Source organism: Argentina silus (genome assembly GCF_951799395.1).
Source record: "Argentina silus genome assembly, chromosome: X".
NCBI classification, from domain to species: Eukaryota; Metazoa; Chordata; class Actinopteri; order Argentiniformes; family Argentinidae; genus Argentina; species Argentina silus.
The window spans coordinates 2,446,529-2,469,783 of NC_139653.1; the positions used below are offsets into that span (position 1 = coordinate 2,446,529).

Sequence of the window (23,255 nt, forward strand, 5' to 3'; positions counted from 1 at the left end):
TGAAACCAATATGTAAACAAATACCATCAAATAAACTCGAGTGCGAGTGCTTGTGAATGGCATCGCTTTATTCGCTATCATTGCAGAGTTTTTAAATGTCTATTCTGTATCGTAATTTATGCCTAATCATTTTTAGTTTTCAAAGATTGGACAGATGCGTTTCGCTTTGACATTGTGCGCAGTTTAGGCCGATAGCCTAACTTGCAGCGTGAAGTTGGTTGGCCTGTAGTTTTCCTTTCCTAACATCAATGTAGCAAATAATTTATCGTCAGATAATACTTGTTTTCATGTAGACCTATTCAGCAGGCAAAAACTACCGAAGAGTAGTTTTGCAATAGCAGTGTTTCTGAACGTGACTTGTCAAGGGAAATGCCCAACAATGTTTTGGCTGAGGTCTAGTAAACATTTGAATGTATAACTTTAGTGGCAGCAGTCATTGGCTATTAGGTTGCTATTAAAAATAAATGACAATTAGAGGGCTGAATGAATATCAAACATGTTGAGTTATAAAAACATTATGTAGGCTAATGAGCAGTTTTTGCAGCTCGCACCTGGTGCAGCTAACAATTATTTTTTACTTGCACAGCAAAATCAAAATGCGACCAAATAGTCACACTCTGGAACCTTGGGAAACTGATATGTTTCTTGCGATTCTTTTGTAGCTTTTAATACCACACAGTCTCCTGCACAGTAGATAATCAGGTTTATTCTTTGCAGTGAATTAGTTGTCAGTTTATTTTTCACCCACCCTCATTTAGTGAGCACAGCCATGTCCCTTGTAGGGGCCAGAACACAGCTGGCCCCTACAAGCTAGCTAAGGAGAGAATTCAGCAGTCGTCCAGAAGGGAACTATGTCAGAGAGGAGCCAGAGCTCTCTGAGTCTATAATTCACCTTGACGGGTTCATGCTGTGAGACAGTAGTATTTATTGTCATGTCGTGACTCCTGTTCAGTCAGTGTCTTAACATTACACTAGGAGCGACTGCTTGACTTGTGCTGTTGGATGGATATATTTCCTGTCCTTATAATATCAAGTTAAGGAGTGAGAATGAGTGAGGGAGAGAAGGGTAGCTAAAGAGGGAAAGTGAGTGAGAGAGAAAGAGATTAAGACCACAAAGCTTTGCATTGATCACCTGTTGCTGGTGACCTAAACTCGAAAAGGCATGAGAGAGACCACACTACAGGAATGCTTTAACACTCAAAAACAGTGTTTGAAGACACGCATTCAAAAGCAGTCGGTCAAATAAGACCGGCGGTTCAAACCTTGATTCCAGACAGGCTCTGGTTTAATATGGGCCTGTGTGGGTATTGTGTCTTTTTAACACAGTGGTTCTAGCCGGTGGTTGCAGGATTCTCTCATACTCCAGGGAATACAATTAATGCAGAGCTGAAGGAATGCAGCAGGTGAAACAAATAAGGGGGAGGAACACCCCCCTCCATTTGTGTGTGTCTCTCTCTCTCCTCATCACTCCATCCCTCCATCCTCCCCTCCCTGCTTGCTCTGTCTCTTGTTCTCTCTAACTCACTCACACTCTCTCTTTCCCCCTCTCTCCATAGCTTCTGTCCTCACTAGCTCTCATTCAGTTTTCTCTCTCTCTCTCTCTCTCTCTCTCTCTCTCTCGCTCTCTCTCTCTCTCAACCCCTCATTCTTCTGTGCAGTTGTGGATGGCAGGAGGGGTGTGAAATCTAGTCCAAGCCGGAGCATGTGTGCCGATTTATCCTGCCGAGCAGCCACCGGGATCGGCAAGGGTACATGGTCAAAGGATCAGATGGAAATTCTGTGTCTTGCTCTCACTGTTTGTTTTTCTGGAAATAGAAGTGATAATACGAGGCCATCTCGCCTGAAGGGCACCACAAGCTAGCACTTTCCCATCGAAAATAAAATGGATTGAATTGGATTAGATTGCGGGGGCCGTATTGCAGTAATCAACAGCATTAAACTCTGTCTCATGAGGATCTAAACTCAATGAATTAATGTTATATGGGTATTAGGTGTTAGCTAAGAGATGGTATAAACAGGCAGAGCTAAAACATATCATTTTTTCCCCTCAAATATCAATGACAATGAATGAATGAACTCAAATATTAGGCCTGTATTTCTTGTAGTATTTCAGGCAGGGGATCCTCAATATGGGCTGACTTTAGACAGTGATTGCTTTCCGCCAGGAAAGTTTGGCTGTGCATCTTTCAGGAAGCATGGAAGTGGTTAAACACACACACACACACAGAACGGAACTGGATGTGCTTTCCTCCCCCTCTCTCAAATGTTTTAATTCAGCATGATAAAACATCCGTTATTTATAAGTTGATTGAGCGTAAAGTATGTCCATCCATCATAGGGGCGACGGCAGGCTGTGAAACACATTAACTGGACGCCGGGGCCTGCCCAGTGCCCAGCTGGAATAATGCGGCTTCTGTGCAAAGTATGCAGCATAGAAAATAAATTTTATGTACAGGACAACAGGTGCAAGGCAGCGCAGCTCGGCCCTGGCTGGCCCCGGCAAGGTTTCTCTAATGAAGTCATGCTTTTTGAATGCACTGGGTTTTCCTTTTTTTTCTTTTTTTTTTTTCTTAAAAAAATAAACTTGTTGTTTCCATTTTTATTTCAGGACATACTGTAAACAGCCCTGAGATTGGTGTTTAAGAAACCTGGTCCATTAGAAAGGCGTAAATTATATACTTAATGACCATTTTGCTTTAAGCTGCTTACTGTGCCCACTAAAAGCAGCACAGCATTTTATTTCACTACAAATGAGATGAAAAGATAAGCCACATTTGTTCTTGTTCATCTATTGACAGTAGAGTGTGGTTAAATGTGTGGCTCACATTCCCCAAGCCTGTGTCTCTTTTGAGCTCTCTCTCTCTCTCTCTCCTTGGACTCTCGTCTGTCTCTGTCTGTTTTTGTCTCTCTCTCTCTCTCTCTCTCTCTCTCTCTCTCTCTCTCTCTCTCTCCCTCTCATATAAACTGGGTTATCTCCCTCGCGAGCTCTGCTCCTATTTGTCTTAGTAGTCAATACTAAAGTCTAAAGACACCTCTGAACAGAGCCCTGTGGGTCAGAGGTGCTGGCCAATGATGTGTGTTGTTTGTTTGGTCTTTAGCCTTCTTTAATATCAGGGCCCAAGGTGTTGCAAACAAAGCCTCGGTGGCCAGAGGGCCGGTGTTGTGTGATCTGATGAAAGACTGATGAGAGCGATTATGAAGAGAGGAGAGAGAGCATGAAAGACTGGCTGGATTAGGGAGACCAAACAGGCCCTCTTGTTTATCTGTGTGAATTAAAGTTTATGCTGTGCTGTCACTTTCACAGTCTCACACACACACACACACACACACACACACTCTGGTGCCTCAACCTCTGTTCCCAGCTTGCGAGAGGACAAGTCGAGTGGTGATGACACAAAGCCACCTCCAGGCACAAAGGGCTTCCCCTGCAGAGAACGATCAACATGGCGATACGAGTTTAGCCCTGTTCTCATTTTTTCTGTTAGCATTTATGTTGTTCAGTGTATTAGCCTTAGGTCTTCAACAAACAGGCATAACATTTTCATATCCCTTATTGATCCTATCGGTGTGATCTCGGATAATGTTTACTTAGCTGTTTTGTAAAAATGTAAAATGAGTATTTTACATTTTCATTGAGACTATTTCAGGAAGTAAATATGAACTTGCTATCAAGATATCTATCAAGGTTGTATGTGGAAAGTAATTATATTGTTTGACCATATGAATGACAGATTTTGCCTCATTTAAAAAAAAAAAAAAAAAAAAATGCAACTGAGAATAGGATTTATTTCTTGGAGGTGTGGTTTGATGTAAGTTATCGTTTTTATACTTTTTTGTACATTTTGAGGCTAGAATTGATGTGTATAACGGATATATACTATAGACTGTTTTCAACGCTTCAGTTCCTTCTTAAATCGAAAGCATAGTAAACTATTCCATTGAAACTCGTGGTAGAGTAAATAGTAGAATAGAAACTCAATAGTAGCTCTGTAATTTAGTATTTGCCATAAATGCCTTTTGGTTCAGTCTGTATTCATACCACATGGGCTGTAGTCTTGTCTTTGCTGGCCCCTGTGCAACTGAAAAGGTGTGTGTTTACAAATGCAAGCTACTCTATTCCCCATTACAATCTCTGCTATGGAAGCCAGGCCAAAGCTACAGTGAGTTACTTCCGAAGCACTTGGAAAAAGTTTTAATTTCTCTGGGGCTTTTAAATTGCCTGTTTAGGTTGTGCCGAGGCATTGTTCAGAGCATCTATAAAATACCGCTGTGGGTTGGACAAAACGACCATATGGAGCTCCATAGCATTGTTACATCCTAATTGCCTCTTTCGACAACTGCCAATTTCCTTCAAGAGAAACAAGGGAGAGGGGAAAAAAAAAAAAAGAATTGGGGGGGTGGCACGGAGAGTTGACATGCATCAAACTCCCGACAGATGGATAAGACTGTCATCCAGGACCTCTCCAGTGCAAGGATGAAAATTCTCCCCGGATTTCATTTAGCCTAGCAGGCCCAGCATTAGGAGCCTTGTGCTACGAGGACCCTGAAGGAGCAGGGCCCTAGATCAATAACCATCAGTGTTTGGTTTTGGGCTGCTGCGCCAGTCACGGGGTGACTAACCCTCACCCCCTCCCTCCATCACCCATTTTGTTTCAAGGTAATTTTCACTGCACTCGTGGACTGTCTCTCAATTGTGTGCGTGCGTGCGTGCGTGCGTGCGTGTGTGTGTGTGTGTGTGTGTGTGTGTGGGAGGGGGGGGGGGGGGGGGGTAGTAGAGCCTCAGAGATGCAGGGATTTCACAGGTCTGCTGTTTATTTATTTTTCTCCCGCTGACTGTTACAGTGAGGGTCCATTTGCAGTTGGCTATGTTTTTTGCCTGCAGAAACACACACACACACGCGCACGCACGCGTACACACACGCACACAGAGTGGGGCCCTGTTCAGCCCTGAAAGGCGTTACATTAAATGAACGTTTTTAGCCGTGGAGCCAAGAGTCTTAAAATGTCAGGACATGGACGGACGAGAAGAGCAGAATGTGTGCAATGCCCGCTGTCATAAATCTGCTACATATCATACACACATTCCACATTTCACGTTTTTGGCTCCCTCTTCTCCCATTCACAAAGTAGAGCCCCCCAGAGCAGCTTCCGTTCTCCTCTTTACAATCTCTCAATTCAAATCATATCAGAATGATTCCCTTTGATATCAGTGAACTAGGCTATACTTGTTTTCAGGGTTGTCCAACCATTCTTACATTTGTTGGCAAGTGTTTATAAAAGTGTAGTGTGCTATTTGGGCAGATGAACTGTCACTGTGACTGAGAAAAGGATCTTAAAGGTGGAGAGAGAGGGGCCAGGGTTAGACTGTCAGCAGGCAGCGGCCCCCGTATGACTGTGTAAAATATGTGACACAGCAGTCTGACAAATTAAGTTATTCATCCTTTTGTGATTAAATTAAGCAAATACAAAAGGGCCGCCGGTCCCAGTGCCCACAGTCAAGCAGTGTTTGTATTTCTGGTGTTGTAATCATGTGCTGCTCTGAATAGCTCTGTCCCTCGCTTTCTCACCCGCTGACACACACACACACACACACACACACACACACACACACACACACACCATTGTACCATTTGGAAAATTGGCTTTTTGTTTGCAGAGCCCTAATGCACGGTTCTCATGGAATTCAGTTTTCTCCCGGTTGATTCAGTCACATTCACAACAAGGGGTAGACGAAGCACAATTAATGAAACTGGATGCGATGGCCGCTTGGCAGTAAAACCAAGTTACTTCCTCACTGTTAATTTATCTCACTGCAAAGTCAGACCTTTAGTAGATTATGAACGACTCCCTGTTACCAACGCAAAAACAAATGCACAAACACAATTCTACATAGATGTCCCATCAGTTTGCTTAAACACATGTTGTGTGTTAGATTTCTTTTGATTCCATGTAGCTGCATTATTTTGGGTGATATTCTTTGGATGATATCCAATGTGTTTTCTTTATTGAATCTACTGCAGTGGGAATGTAATCCTTTTCGGCTTTGATCTATTGGGCATGAAAAGAAGATGATATTATACTCACGGTGAAAGACCTGTGTCAATTCTTTATCTTTTGCTCTTCACTTTTGACGCAGCCCTCTCAGAAAACAACAGTTCTTGCACGGCAGTTTGATGATAGTAGTATTCACTGTATACGTCAGGTAATCCTTGGTATCAGTATTTATCAGTGCTCAATGATGATTCTTATTGGTCAAGCGGGAGTGATGATTTGTAAACAGTCTACATTCGACTAGAGCTAGACCGTGTGTGTATATATATATATATATATATATATATACGCTCTCACAGTAGTTGTTGAATCCTTTGGTTTAATAGGCTACACCTAAGAAGGACTTCTAACGGATGTGTCTTGAATCTCATTCTTTTCTCTCTTGTACTACATTACTTTGCAGTCTAGGCCTCAGCTCCTCCTGGTATTCCCTTTGTTTTAAGCCCTTTCTGGTCCACTGCCAATGGATGTGCATGTGTTAGATGGCCCAGAGCTGCCCTCATCCTGAGGTGTTCTCCTGGGGCCAGAGGTTCAGCCTCTCCCCCTCCTCTCTGCCGGGGAGGTTTGCAGAGGTAGGCCACACATGGCTGCCCACATCACAAACCAGTCAGAAGAATGGACTAAGGTTCATGCCACACTGTTTCTGCCAGCCCCAGAAAAGGGTTCTAATCTAGACATTGTAGTGTTAGAAATAAAATAGTACGACGGAACCTCAGAAGTTATTTGTTTTTAAGTAATTAAAGTGAGATATACTGTAACACACACACACACAAGGATGGGAGAGCAGCTTTAATCCCTCTTTTTTATTTTGGGCAATGTCAGCCAGAGGTCAACCTGGTTATGGCTGTGGCCATCTTTATTTATTTCTCGCCACAAGCTCTGGAAATTGAGCCGAAGCACAGAGCCCATATTTAGCCCTTTATTTAAGAAGATCTCCAGCCAGAGGGAGAGGCCAGCTGATGTGCTAGCGCCCTGCTCACCGATGGCCAGCCGGATCAATACAACACAATTGAGTTCTCCAATCTGAGAGTCTTTGAGACGCAGCAATGGCACTTACTGGGTGATCGCCTCTGATGAAGTCTTTATCAGCCTCTATTGACAGATTCATTTGAGCACTCTCCCCCCCCCCTGGCCCCTGCCTTGCTCACTGTAAAGTCATGGACACTAAGACCCCCTTTTAAAAGTTTTCTGGGATGATTGAAACACAACAGAGAGTGCCTTTTCTTTTTTGAAGTTGACACCAATGTTTTCTTTTGGTTGATTCGTTCATTTGTTTTTGTTATTTCGTCCTTAATATCTGATGGGGGGGGGGGGGAATTCATTTCCAAGGGGCACCGAGGTGAACCAAGGGTTCTTTGAGACCATTGTTCCTTTAGATACTGCTACATTGTCGCTAAATTTACACCAAATGGATCTCCCCCATCAAAGGAGCATTGAGCGTGTTCATGGAGAATACAAAGAAAACATCAAGCCCCCCGAAAAAAAGAGAAAAGAAAATGCAAGGAGGAGAGGATTTGCTTTTGGAAGCAAGTCTAAAACCAACCTGGCGGCCGATGAAGGGAGTGTGGAAATTTCCAAATTATTACATATTTGATATCCAAACAAGCCGCGGGGGTATTGGATATCACAAGTTAATGCGTGGCGGTCACATGTGCACTCTTGGCAATTGGTGGAGGCTCTTCTTGGCCTTTGAAGTCGTCAGTTGTTTTTTTCGTGTGTAGAGTAGCTGTTTCAAGAGGAAGTACTAATCCGCGTGGTATTGCTGTGGCAAGCAGTATTTTCGACACAACACCCCAAAAAGCTGTTCGTGACTGCACTAATTTGACCGTTGTTGTTTTACCTGGTTTGGATTTTGTAGCCCTTTTCGACCTCCCTTCCCTCTCTCACTCTGGGTTACCATCAGAGTGAGCTTTTACCCACGCCTCCATAGATTTGCCTGAGGTGCTTTCCCATCACAAGACGCCAAGCAAACTGCCTTTCTCTGCCAATTGATTTAGAGGACGATTTGGTGCGTCCTCCTCTACAGCTGTGTTTGGATGGCTCTTTGAAGTAACCTGGGTTTATTCTTTCATTTAGCCATTACAGTCGGTCTCCAATTCAATTGTCTTTTGTCATCTTCCAACTTAGAATATGTAAACACAGAAGCATTGCTGTGGGTCATTATGGGATTTCTTTCCAGTCACTATGACCCTACTGAGCTTCTAGCATCTCCACCCAACCCCCCAGTCCAGTCACTCTCCAGTCATTTTCATTAATGCTAAATCCAACATCCTACACAGCTGCCTTAAAAAAGAGCTTTTGGAAATTGAGTTGTAATAAGATACCGTGCGCTGCCAAGGTGAATAAGAGGCGGCTCTTGAATGCCTCTCTCTCTCTCACATTCTCTCTCTCACTCTCTCTGTCACACTCACTCACTCACTCACACACTCACACACACTTGCGCGCGCACACACACATACTCACACACACACACACACACACACACACACACACACACACACACACACACACACTCTCTCTCTCTCCCCCCCCTCCAATGTTCCCATCTTACTGTGCTGGAGCAGTGGGAGAAGGTTACAACCTCCTGGGCAGCTAATTCCCCATTGATCTGCCCTGGGGCACTGGAGCTGTTTACACAGACCTTTATGGAGAGAGAAGAATATTAAAGGGAGAGAGAAACTCCTAGCACTGAGCTGTTGACCACACTGTTATGCATGTTTGTGCACAACACAACATAAAGGGGCTAAGGCCTACTGAGACTTACCTCACATTTTTGGGATACCATTAAGCATGGAAAATAATACAGCAGATTTTTTTTGTTGCATAAAAACAGAAAAAATGAAATAGTGTAAAATTGTAAATAGAGGACAGACATGTCTATTTGATATACTCATTATTACCTCAATTGCTACTTTGCTGAAAGCCTACTTGACTTTACAAATGATGCTTTCCCCTCCTAATGATCAGTTGATTCTCATTCAGAGACCCCCAGCCAGACACAGTACACTTGTACCTGGATGTGGCACTGACAGACAGAATGAGAAATATTCTATCAATACCTTTACTGCTGGGTATTCAGGTATTCAGTGTTGGTTCACCTGCCCAGATTGCCTGCCCCCTCTGTGACTTTTATTTATGTCTTTTTTACTTATATTTTAATTAATAACTTACCTTGTTTTGCTTTCCCTAGGTTTTCAGTCACTAGTACTGATTTCAGTCATATGGAGCTTTTGGTTACTTATATGGGGCACTGACAATTGATAAGACAGGAATAGATAATTTTCAATCATGTGATTTTCTCTCTCCTTTTCCTCAGAGCTTTCGGATGTGGAGCCCAATGTGTTCCTGCGACCTTTCCTGGAGGTTGTACGCTCTGAGGACACCACAGGACCAATCACAGGCCTGGCCCTCACCTCCGTCAACAAGTTCCTGTCCTACGGCCTCATAGGTCAGCTCACCTGTCACCTCACACACTCACACAGACTGCCCATGTGGAGGGGGGGGAGGAGGAGGAGAGAGAAACACTCTACTGTCTGATTGCATTTATGATAGATTGATAGATGCTTTATTGATCGTACAGCCAAAAAACAGACATTCATTTTGATTGGCCTGTAACTCTTTCAATTTAATTTATACTACTATGTAACAGCTATATAATTACAGTTTAGCGGTATCGGTAGAGCTGGGATATCTGGCGCTATACTGTTATCTATTGCCAGGGAGAGAGTGTTTTGATGAATAAATAAAAAATTAACAGGTTAAATTCAAGGTTGAGATACAGTAATTGAGTTCAAATTGGTTGGGCAATATCCAAAAAACAAAGAGACATGTTTTAAGCACTTTACAGACTATTTTCTGTAAGAGAACAATATCACACTATGCTCCAAATATAACACAGTATTCTATATATATAATGTCTGCCCACCCTAGTTCAGATTGATTATATTAAGCAATGATGGTGTAATTATAATAGTTTCTATACTCCCATGTTTATGTTCAAATGTGGTTCTCGTTGGAAAAGACAACTTCTGAATTCGATTACGCTGGTCAAGTGGAAGGTCACTGGAGACAGCCAAAAAAGTGTGCAGCGCTTAATAATAATAATAATAATACATACAATTTGTATAGCGCTTTCTCATGGACTCGCTAGCGCTTAACATATCAAGAATATATAAAATAATTAATAATAATATAGGACAGTTATAGAACATACATAACATACGGCTCTATACATTGAAAGCCTGCCTGAACAGGTGAGTTTTTAGCAAGGTCTTAAAAGAGTCAATACAGTCAGCAGCTCTGACATTGTGGGGGAGAGCATTCCACAGGCGAGGAGCAGCAGATGAGAATTGGCTGTAAAACTTGATCCCACCGTAATAAAATTAACTAGTGTTCATTAAATCGCTTTCTCCATCATCCCAGAAATGGCGACAATGTGAAAAACTGAGCAGGTTAGAAGATTTATTTTCAGTATATTAGTGACATTAGCCACTTGTACCAGTACACATGTCTGGAATATCAAATACAATTGTTTGATCACGTTCAAAAATAGCTAACATAGCTTTATTTACTAGTCTCCTATGGAGCTTCCAATACAAACTTGCTATGTTTGTCCCCAGACAGCTTTGTTGTCATGGTAATCTTTGGTTATAATGCATTCATTTTACCAGCGTATTAAGCAATAACACACTCAAGGGTATGCTATATCGTGGATGTCAGAACAGCTGTGATGTGGTCATAGGCAGAGTGATGAGCTAGTCGTGCTGATATCATAGATATTGGAAAGGCTGGAATGCTTCGCGGCCAATCACAATGCTTGATTTGATCAACCTGTTGTATAAAAGATGATAGGGTCATATTTGTTTGCCCCTGAGAACAGCAGACAACAGCTTGTCCACAGTCAAAGGCCCCAGTATTAGTCATCATAGATGCACTCCAAGAATGCCAAGAATGATGAGGTCTCATTATTCATGCCGTATTGGACTTGTTTTGCCACACAAATAGCACAGCCTGTCCTGTCCTCGCTCGCCTCACCACAGAAATATGGCGGGTGTCCGCCAGTTGTTGTCAAAAGTGTGAAATAAGAATGCATTTCCAGATGTTAATCTAAATAGCCGGGGTTGAATAAATAATGTGATATAGTTCTGTCAAAACAGCTGCACCCATCGCTAAACTAAATAAGCTCTGTCGTGAAATTGAATAACAACATCTTGTCTAAGTAAACCCTCGTCCTGAACACGTTGTTAGTATTGAGCTGTATTTTTAACACTCAGCTGTTGTATTATGGGAAGGGTATGTATAATCTTTATTTTAGCTTTCTTCTTATCAGGTTGTATTCTGAAGGTACAAAGGGTAACCATGACAATGAGGCCCAGCAGCTCAAGACAATGCCCCCCCCACCTCTCAGCAGAATGATGAGAACAGATGACAGCGACAGGGTGCACACGCTCGCATATTACACTCCGTTTGAATTCAGCCCATGTTCCTCAAACGGTGTGAGGTCTCTACCAGCTTGTTAACACACAGAGTCAACGGCATCCCTTCTTCTCCCTTACCCTGAATCTCACTCACTCCCTCAACAGTGCTTGTGTGTCAGGCAGGCTGGATCACAAGTTACTGAGCAGGGGCACCCAGGAAGCAAGAAGGGTTAGGAAGTTCCTGCTACAGTTGGATCTGACCATACAGGACAATATGTGTTTTACAGGCATGTTTATGTGCAGGATCAACGTTAGTGTAGCTGTAGTTGGTTACACTTCTTAAGTTAACTAAATTCATGAATCACGGAAAATGAAATCAATTTGAAAATAACAGTACTTTATAGCTAATTGTCACTGTCCAAAGAGAGTAAATTGAAAGCAATTTACACAAAATATGATTTTACAAGCTTTGATTTATTTTTCCAAATCAAGTAGGCTAAATTTAGAAATATTCTCATTGTACTAAACATATGCTATATTGACATTGACATGAACAAGTAAAGTACATTAGTGTGGTTGCGTAACCAAAGTTGGCTCCTATTTCTAATTTATGGTTAATTAGCCTACCCAGTCAGTGCCAAAACACAAGATTTAACTACTATGATACCATCTAATAGTTCCTATGCCCTGACATGTTGATTCACTGGTGATGTTCTGATGATTTTAGCCTCTGTTTAAGAAGTGCTAGTACTGCTCAGTCAATTAGATTGGCCTGTTCCAGACAACCTGTTGGTCTAATCCTATGTGAACAACAAGCTACTTCTCAGGTTTCTACAGTCATGTGAAATTGATTGAATGACCTTTTAGAGTCCAGCTAATTTAATGTGTGTTAGAATCATCCGATGAAATGTAAGACTGTTGTCTTTACATTAGTTGCTCACTTGTTTGTGAGAATTGGCTGCCTGTCTATAGTAGCTAAAGATATGACGTGTTGCCTAATGTTATATCATTGCTGCTCATTTGTTTTATTAAAGGGACACTTCACAATTTTGTAACCTCATTCATTATCTCCAGCACCATACCAGGTCATACTTTTTCTCTTTTTTTTTTTTAAAGATGTAATTTTTTTATTATTATTATTATAATTTTTTTTTACTACATAACAAAGATTTGTTTTCACATATGTAGACACTTGTATGGTGCTTTAGATAATGACTGAGGTAAAATAAATGTGAATATTTAGTGTCCCTTTAATTATTAGTTTTATAATTATTTTTTTAACAAAATTATACACATTTCCATAGAAAGAGAACATAAAATGAAGAAAGTTCCCCTTGCTTGCTTGTTCATTCATTGGCCACTCAATTGCACAAAACAGTGTAGCTGGGTGACTTCCCTTGGTAGATGGGTGATGCTGAGAGACCCACTAAAGGGCTGCTCCTGTCAAATACAGCCATCTGCTGGCCATAAATGGAACATTTGATTTTACTTTTGTGTCACCAGTCAGAATTTGTTAGGCTATGTTAGTGATATCAGAAATTATCTTTCTTTTTCTAGTTCTCTCATTTACACACATTTAACATCACTGACATTCTTAGAATCTTGTACGGTATTAAATGATCTTATATCATACTTACCTCAACAACTATTATTTTTTCTATATTTTCATGTATCATAAATGTTGACTGATTAAGTTTGGACTTATTTCTCCTCAGTAGATTGTCTTGTGTAGAAACCAACAAAGAGTGTAACAGTGAAACTAGCAAAACAAGTTAATAGCGCTTGTTAATGCAGCCCCCTGTGACATTCTAAATAGTGATCTGTGTCTGTCTGTTGTAATGAAGCAGTGGTGTTGTTTTGTTCTGTTATTGTTGGGATGATTATGTAGAGCTGTCCTACTTGTGATAAGGTGGAGTGGGCTCAGTGCAAGTTTGCACATGCTCTCAGGAGAAGCACCGTGGAATGTCCCCTTCCTTCTACCTCGCATGTCGTGGGGGGGTGGTATGGTATGGTGAAGAAGAGAGTTGGAAAAATCCCCCCCCCCCACCACACACACACACACATTTCATTTAGTGAGGGCTAATTCCCCTCAATCTGTGGCCTGAGGTCTGCTGGCACAGAGGGAGTGCTGGCCTAAGCCCCTCTACTGACAGACATCCAGATCCCGTGTCCTCTCCTCTGCTCCCACTGAGCCCGGCAGAGTTAGCAGATAGTAGAGCCTCTCAGCCACGGCCACACCAGCCTCACAGGGCTCATAGTGCGGCTGTCCTTAACTGAGCATTCACCATTTTAACTGTTGCCTCCACAAATTAGACTAGAACATAATATTAGTCATTTGTTGATTGGTTTTCTATATATTGTATTTATTTTATGGCTTCTAACAAAGTGTGTGAAAGGCTATTTTAGTAACTTAATTCACACATTAAAAGAAATCCCTAGGGGTTTGGTCATCATTTCTCATGCCTTTTTAAGTGAATAGCATTTTCATTCCCTACTAGGCCGACTGTATAACTTCAGCATGGTCTAGCTAGCCGACCAAAGGTGATTCAGTGCCGTTCAGAAAGGGGGACAGGTGAGCAAACTGAAATTCACTTGGCCAAGGGGAAAGCAGCAGCCCTTTTGTTTGGTTTGCTGAGATGTACTGTATTGGTCTTTTGTAGAGTGTGTGTGCCTGCTAGACATTATGTGTGGCACACTAAAACCCACTCTCCCCTCTCTCTCCCTCATATGGCTGTTCTTTTGCTTATGGAATAGCGTCTGAATGTTCTTTTTTTAACCCCTTACTACAAGACAGCTAACCCCCCCAACACACACACACACACACACACACACACACACAGCAGTGTGTCTCTCTGGTGTTATTTTAACTATAGTCCTCCCTCCTTTAGGCCTTGCCTTTGTAGGCGCTTGCCAAGAGAGGGATTAGTGTTTTATATCACTTGAGACATTGTGCCAGATACCCACCCGTGTCTCCGGTTTCTGAGTGTGGATGAGATGTTTTCAGCACAACTTCCACGGCTGTTGTCACCCTTGCCTCTGGAGGGACGTTGGCATTACTCAGTTTCACTCCTCTAACTGCGTTCAGACATTTCTAGGCGATCCCCTAAATCACAATGACGTGCGCCGTTCACTCGGGTTCTCTTAACTATCATTAACCGACGCTCTGAGATTGACACAGATTTTTGTTTATCATCCAACTCAAAACTTATTTCTCCATTTAATTTCAGCTGATGACACTGATTATTGATGCTCAATGGGGAGGGTGGCACCAGTCTAAACAGCTCCCCTTCCCCCACAGAGACCCTCCTATTGTGTCATAGCTGGAATTCACTGTGCCGTCAGTCAGAACTCTACCTGGAAAGCCTTTTCCCTCGTCTCCTTCTCCCACCCACCCCTCTGTCTTTGAATCCCTCCATCCACCCCCCCTCCCTCTCCGGTGCCCTGTGTGCTTATTAGTTAATGAAATGCTCCTTGAGAGCCGATGGGAAAGGAAAACAGGCTGTCTCCGGGTCTGCTATCTGGCCAACACTCGGGTTTCAAAACACAGTCCTCCGGTTGCCTAGACAGCCCATTTGCCCAGCCTTCCCAACTAAAGGCCACATCTGGTGATTAGATCTCAGGCTTGGAAGGACCTTCTGGATGGACCATGTTAGATTGGCAGCTCCGTCCCAAACGTGTGTCACCTCTCCATCATCAGTCTGACAGCAGCTGTCTGCTGTGCCTCCATTTTGCAATTTATTGATGCACTTTGAGAGAGTACTGCATGTTCCTTTTTATTCCCCTTTTGCCTAATGACACAGTAACATTACACATCAAAGTATGCACTCAATTATAAAATGTAATTATTGCCTTTTATGTGTGTTGATCTTCTTGATTAACAAGGAATACGAGTGCTTTGCTTTCTTATCTCTGAGCCAATCACAGTTCTAATAGGAGTACAATAAGCCTGTTGCACAATAAGCATCTGTGGGAAAGGGAAGCAATATCGGTTGGCATTCCTCAGCATAATCTCCTCCCTTTACCTGCCTGCTTTGAACTGGCCTCCTCCAGATGATACCGCTCGCTAACTAGTACTAGCCAACACACCTCTCCTTCTACAATGCCAGGGACTGCAGATGAAAATGAGCTGTTTATCTATATATGGTACGCATCAGATCGCAGCTTCTGAGATGTATGAATAAACAAATAAACGTATGAAAAGAAAATGTGTGCCCCATCTTGTTTCTTAGGACAAAGGTCATGTTTGAATGGTATAACATGCAACTTAACAAGCCTCTTGTGTGTGTTGCAGATGCTAATCATGAGTCGGCGGCTGAGGCCATCGAGAACATGGCTGACGCGGTCACACACGCCAGGTTCGTAGGTACAGACCCTGCCAGCGATGAGGTGGTGCTCATGAAAATCCTACAGGTAACCAAGCGTTATTCTCAAAATCAACACTTGTTTATTTCAAACAAAAGGCCAAAGTTTAGATTGTACTTCAAGGTACTATGTGGAAATAAAAAAATGTAAGATAACAAGTTTGACATTATAACACATTATTTCTGGAACACACGAAATACAGTTTACTTAATAAGACACAATATACGTCAGAATTAATTCTGAAAATGGAAACGTTTGATGCATTGTGAATAGAATACGACTATTCACTACCTATCTTCCGCCATAGATTGAAGACCCTTCTCTTCAGGCTACATCTTAACTGTCCCTCCTAAAGACCTCTTCATCCCCACTACCCCCCTGTTCAACTTTCTCTCCTGAAAAAAACCCAACCTTCCTTTCTTCAAGCATTGTGACTGCCAATAACCCCTGGTCCTAGCATAGATTACTTTTTCTTATGATGACTGATGGATAGATGATTCACTCACTTAGACAAATGTATTTGTTGTAAGTCGCTTTGGATAAAGGCGTCTGCTAAATGCCATGAATGTAAATGTACTTGTTTTGGACGATTAATCCCTGTGAAATGAGATGTCAACCCTGAGTGTCGCTCTCGCTCTCTCTCTCTCTCTCTCTCTCTCTCTCTCTCTCTCACACACACATTAATCCACTGTGTGTGTGTGCTGCTTGTGACAGGTCTTGAGGACCCTGCTGCTCACGCCTGTGGGAGCCCACCTGACCAACGAGTCTGTGTGTGAGATCATGCAGTCTTGCTTCCGCATCTGCTTTGAGATGCGCCTCAGTGGTGAGCTCTCTTACACTCTCCCTCTGTCTCCCATCCTCCCTCCCTCCCTCCCTCCCCCTCCCTCCCTCTCCTTACCTAACTCCCCCAGCTGTGTGCTCACATGGGAATTGAACTGTACCTCTAGTCCACATGCTATGCTAGAAAAACATGTAAACTATACTGTATTCATTTTGGGAAGCTTTTTGAGAAACAACCTCACAAGTTCGTCAATATGAACACGGGTTCCCAAGGTTAGTATCCATATTCTCAGGTATTCCTCATCACACAAAACTATGGTTGAGGTGAGCTCAAACTCTCACCCCCGCCAAGCACATCACTAACCCCCATCCCCCTGGGCCCCCCCGTCCCTCAGCTGCGCTTCAATAAGATTCCACCTAATCCAGTAAACAACAGCGAACAGGAGGTCTCAGGCTGGCTCTGTCCTCTGGCTCTAATGGCACCGGCCCTGTTTATTTTGCCCTCTCTGCAGAGCTCCTGAGGAAATCAGCCGAACACACACTGGTGGACATGGTGCAGCTGCTGTTTTCCAGGTAAAGTGGAGGGAAAGAGAGTGAGGGTGAAACCTTGAGGAAATGATCTCATAATTCACAGAGGGACCACTTTCTATTAGGGAAATTGGATTAGACTGCACTGGGAGAGGAGAAGCGCACTCCAGTCTGCACTGTGTAAATTTCACACCTGTTTAATTATGCAAGTTGATTCTTAATCATCTTTTTTATTAAAACAACCATGTAAAAACACCAACGATCATTCACGTCTTCAGCAACACTTTGCGTCTTCAATGTGATATTAACCACCATTTGAAATTCATCTCCTACTATCATGGAGGTCATCGTCAGGCCACTGCAATAACATGATTCTCTGCTGGCATTTAGCACAAGGGGGCATGTTCCTGCCCCCAGCCCTTCCCCCACCCTTTCCAACAGCCCACTTGTGCATTAGACTTCCAATCACATAGAGGCACAGACGAGGGGATGAGCCCTACAGAGCGCCAGACTGTATGATCTGCATATAGATGAAGACAGAGGAGCGGAGCGCCAGCCATAAACACACACAGAGGAGAAATTAGCATGGACCCGGTAATCCCAGCCAGAAATGAAATCAGAAATCAGCCGGAATAGAGTTGTCTCATTCTCTAAATGTAGAACCAACCCACCATCAGAACAAACAGAGCTCAAAATAAAGTCACGGTGTAATTTTCTCTGTCTCTGAGGCGCGTGGTTCTCAGATGGGGCTATTTGATGCAGGATTTGTCCAAAAGTGTGGCGTTATCATCTTTAGTGGTATTGTATGATATGTTGATTCTTTACCAAGGCATTCATCAAAGTGTTCTGTTTACATTGATGCCACTGTGTAGCAGCCTGTTAACATTCCTGTTACCAGACTGTTGTGTAGAGATTTAGCATTTTTACAGCATGCTTGTTGTACATTCTCTCTCTGATATACACACACACACACACACACACACACACACACACACATTGTATACTGCCTAGCCTCCTCTTGTCCACGGCATTGTTCATAATGGAGATGTGAGGGGGCCTTGGGCAGCCCCCAGGTTGGGAGTAATGAGCAGCAGCTCTCATGGAGTACTCAGGAGGAGGCTTAGATTGCCTGCTGAAAGTATTAGGGATGTTAATCTGTTGGACCCACAGATCATCCAATAATCGAGCTTGCAAGACAACACTCTATTAACGTGGAGTTAATGTCAGGGCCTGTGTGTGTGTGTGTGTGTGTGTGTGTGTGTGTGTGTGACACCTCATTTGCCCACAAAGCCCAAGGGTCCACAGCCAACAGGGCTCCATGTATGATGACTAGAGAGTATTGTCCCACACTGCTCATCTCCTCTCCCACTGAGGGTCAGTTCATTTGGGGTTGAGAATGAAGATGTAAGACAGTCTGCAGTGACATATTGCTTCTGTCAGCGTAGCGCTCCATAAGCATAGTTCTCTCTCAATGTTTAGGGGTTTTTGTATGCAGTTTTTTTTTCTTTGCTCCAGCTGTTTCTCTTTTACTGTCTGCAAGCCTTTGGGAGTTTTCATACAATTTGATTGAAGATGGCAAGCAATTTTCCGACTCTTTGGCTGTGTTTGGATAATCACATGCTTGAAGTTTGTCTGGATGTTGATATAACAAAGCAAGACTAGATTTCTCCAATATGCCTAGTAGTGACATTCAGTACGACCTATGTTAGTCAAAACAACATGATTAGATTCTCTCCTTGGTGTTACATCGACAGTCTTGATGCCATCTTCACTGCCGCGAATTCAGTGTCGAGGTTGAATTGAGACGCTCGCCTTAAAATACCTTCCCTACAAATTAGTGGAAATGGCATTGTTTCATGTTGCCACATTGTGGCTGATTAATGTTATTAATTATTATTATTATTAATGAATCATCATATCGCTGTTAGAGGTCTGAAAGACACATGGGGCTTAGTGGAGGGAGGAATTAGGAATTTAACTAAAAGCATGACTAGCAAGTAATTCCGCAATCTATTTTTCCTTTTTTCTTCCAGACTGCCACAGTTTAAGGAGGAGGGGAAAAGTTTTGTGGGCACGAACATGAAGAAGGTAAACTGGAATGAGATGTAAAATGAGTGCCTACTAGCTGTGACCCATCTGCTTGCCCTCTCCCCCTCCCTCCTCCCTCCCTCCTTCTCATCCGTTCTTGTGCTGTGAAGAATCATTGTGCTCTGCAGGGGTGGCCTGAAGTCTCTGCAACAATATCCAATTTGGAGAAAATATGCCATTATGTTGTGTCCTTGCTTCTCAATGGTTGATAACTTTATGGGATAACAATATATACATGCACCCCTCCCTCTTGCCATCCACCATAGAGGTGGTATGCTTCCCCCTAATCTCACCCCTGTGTCTCATTTGATGCAATGTTAGCCGTTTTTCGTGTTTCTTTTCATTGAGTTTTGGTTTTGCGGTTCAAACTGCACATTTGCCTGTTTCTCCTCCCCACAGATCCCATCCTGCATCCTGGACACACAGGATCTTATTTGTGCAGAGCAGCCTAGAAACACCAATCAGAATGGCTTAGAGAGGGTACTTGATAAAAGACGCCATTGTTGATTGGCCCTCAGCTATTGCATTGAAATAGACAGTTGAAGCATGGCTTTCTGGAGTGACTGCATGAGGGGTAGTTTTAGGGCCAAACTATGGATCTGTCAGCAGTCATTTTGTGGTTTTCAGGACTTCCATATTCCCCCAAAACATATTTTATGTTCATTACTAAAACCCTTATTAGACATATTGAATCATTTGGTGGTCAGAACATTTTTTATATCCCACTAACTCAACAAGATTCAACTCAATTTAAAGAAAAATAAATAGGTTAATGGTTTCAGGCTGTATGACAAAATAAGTCATGTCAGTGTTTTTGTTTGTGTATTCATGCCCATTGGTGTACGTGCCTCTTCTGGCTAGAATTGGACAAAAACAGAGAAATAACAGGTTAAAGAAATGCGACATCAAATGTCTCTGCCTGCTTATGGCCTCACTCATTGCGCCATACCCCCAAGGCCCATAGACCCATAAGCATACAATGAACCACAGTATTTATTGGACTTTCATGAGGGTCTCAGAGATGTCAGCTTGAAGCTGTTCCAATCTCCAAACCTTGTTTTGCCATTCTGTCCCATTGCCTGCCCCCCCTTTCCTTGTTCTGCCTGCTCTGGCCTGGCCTGCTCATTCTGGAACGTCTCCATGGACCCCCTTGTCTATGTAACTCCCTCCCCCCTGTACCCCAAACAAGCCCATCCCTGGGGGTTATGCTGCATGGTGCTCTGTTTGGATGAACCCCCCCCCCCCCCCCTCTCCATCCTTCCATTGCATCCCAGAGTGACTGTCTTGTCTGTGTAGCTCTGCCAACATGTCGCTCATTCACTAATCACGGGCACCTGCCCCCCCTTCTCTCCTGAGGCTTACAATATCTTGTGGAAAAACAAGCGAGTGCAGGTAAGGAAGATGACTGATGACTGGTCAGTTGGAGAATGACCATTCCCCCTTACCATCCACCCACCCCCCCTATCTATCCCTCCTCTTATGCTGAACCCACTAATCCCACTGATGATTCTGTAACTGTAATGGCCCTCTGTAGAAGATACTGAAGTGGATTCTTATAATTTCTAGATGCCTTTGCATTTGGGGAGATTTCTAAATTTGTATTGCCCATAAAGAGTATGTTGAATTATTGACACCTTTTTTTAAATTATATTTTTTTTTACTTTGTATGATTTACCTTTCGTGATTGCTTAAATTGTTTCTTTTTTGGGTGGGTGGGTGGGCAATGTATTTCTTCGTACTCTGATATTGGACCCATACCTACTGTATAGTGTATTGCACACCTGTATATTGCCTTTTGGGCAATTTCTGCATTCTCTTCTGTGGAGCATGTGGCTGCATTCGTGTTTAGTCTGAGTCTGTGTATTGTAGACATCTGTTGTGAAAGATATGCACACACTCAAATGTTTGATTCATCTAAATGTACTCTTCTACTGGCCGTAATTCTATGTCGATACCATCTGCACAGTGCACTATATAATTATGACACTATGGCACTCCTAGCCCAAAGCAGAGCTGGTGTCTGTGGCTGGATGTTTGTGTGTTTGTGTGTACCATACAGAGAGTTGTATTCATGTCAGTGGTGTATAATGAGTGTGCTCTCCTGGTTCCAGCTAAAGATGCGTGCAGGTGGGATGAGCGAGTCGTCTAAGTGGAAGAAGCAAAAGCGCTCGCCCCGCCCCCCTCGTCACATGGTGCGCAGCTCCTCAGGCCAGCTGGATCAGAGCCAGTCTAGCACTCTCAGCAACAACAACCTCTCTGGTGAGACTGACACATACAGTAGCTATATACCCCACAGTACTACTGACACACTACTGATCAACTATGTTAAACAATAGTGTGAGTTTTTATCATTTGAATTACTAGTGCTAGGTTTGAGTTATGCAGGTCTCGCTGATAACAGAGACACATTTTAAATCACATCCATTGATAACAAAGTGTTTAAGGGAGAGTAGACGGCTCAAGTTTTTACATAAAAAGTATTGGAAAACGACAGAAAACTGATTTTTTATATTTTGGTGATGCTTATTTGAGCAAGTGAAGCCAAAATTCGAACCACTACTGGAAATGGTGATTTCAACTCAATCACAACTAACTCAACATGTAGAGAAAGATAAATTTGATAACTTCTGACCCTGTGATGCTCCCTTTTGTCTTTGGTACAGTATATCAAGTTTAACCCTCTAGACCCCATAGCACCCGTGGACGGCCATATCTTTCACTCATCCAACAAAGTAATTTAAGCATACAATACTACAGTAAAGTCACTTCAAATATGACTCTCTTTTAACATTTGAGTGGAAAAAACAGGTTGTCCTAGGAAAAATGAGTTTTTTCATGGAATGACGATACTGCAAATTTGCTCAGATTCTTCTAAGTGTTTATTTCGTCCGTCGCCTGGGTTATTGTGCCTATCTTCCAGTTTTTGCGACATCTCAAAGTGTTCAAAACAAAAGTGAGTAACATAAGCAAGAGGAAAAGTCAACCTTGCAATTTAAATTGGTGTTGTATGCCTCAGAAATAGCAAAATAGCTAAAATTTGTCACTACTCAAAGGCAACTATCTACCGGCGCTAGCTATCTAGTGCTAGCTATCTGGCTGCAGAAATAACCATGCAAAAAGTGACTAAAAACAAAACTGTAAGTTAACAAACAAAACCATGACAACATTACTCTACCTTTGGTGATCGATTTCTGTCTAGTAATTTGTCATTTTAGAGCCAATAATCTAGTGTGGAGTGTAAAATTTAGGTGAGAGCCATACTGTAGCTGGCTAGCTAGCTAATGTTTTCATCTGTAGATGATACTTTTCGCCAAATTAGTATTATATTAACTGGTATCAATTGTGACTCGATTGCCATGTTTATTTCTTGTTTTCTTTTAGTAATAATGAGTTATGTTTCTGTCCCATTGGTGGCCATACCATCTGATAGTGGTTAGGATTTATGACAAATTGTGAAGGGGATTCTGATATGAAAATAATGTTTAGCCTCTCATCTTTAAAAATACATGAACTTGTAATTGACATTTATCCTTAGATTTGAGTTATTCATCATTATTTCAGACATTAGAGAAATAGAATCATTGAAGGCAAAACCCCAGTGAACTGCAGGTATGTTCTAGAATTCTGTTGGGGGCTAGAGGGTTAAGTACGCAAAGTTAATAGATTTTGAGAGGTGAATACACCTATGAATTGATCCTCCATATAATCAGTTATAAATAAGCTAATATATAGAAGGTAACTTATGACCCAAAGGGGATGAAGAGGATTACAAGTGAGTAAGTAGTAACCCTCAACATCTGCGTATCTCTTGTCAGGTGGTGTCCCGTTCATCGAGCAAGACCTCCCCGTCTCAGACAGCGTAGCTTCCTCCATCTCCAGCCCCAGCAGCAGCACCACAGACAGCGGCCTGGACGCCTGCTCCAAGGCCACCTCCAGAGAGGACCTGACAGACCAGGAACAAAGCAGCTCAGTAGCCACCACCCCCTCCACAGACCCTCAAAGACTGGACACAGAACAGGTTGGTTGTTG

General features: G+C 42.6%; 1 protein-coding gene across 7 annotated transcripts in view; it reads left to right on the forward strand.

Annotated features, from left to right (window-relative positions):
• gbf1 (golgi brefeldin A resistant guanine nucleotide exchange factor 1) overlaps window positions 1–23,255 on the forward strand; it is a 71,357-nt gene that overhangs the window by 21,692 nt on the left and 26,410 nt on the right. For all 7 annotated transcript variants that reach the window (XM_083695784.1, XM_083695786.1, XM_083695787.1 and 4 more), the window contains exons 4-10: window positions 9,368–9,499; window positions 15,760–15,878; window positions 16,545–16,653; window positions 17,123–17,183; window positions 19,172–19,226; window positions 21,338–21,485; window positions 23,042–23,244. In XM_083695784.1, coding sequence (XP_083551910.1) covers window positions 9,368–9,499; window positions 15,760–15,878; window positions 16,545–16,653; window positions 17,123–17,183; window positions 19,172–19,226; window positions 21,338–21,485; window positions 23,042–23,244 — 827 coding nt within the window. The remainder of the gene's footprint in view (window positions 1–9,367; window positions 9,500–15,759; window positions 15,879–16,544; window positions 16,654–17,122; window positions 17,184–19,171; window positions 19,227–21,337; window positions 21,486–23,041; window positions 23,245–23,255) is intronic.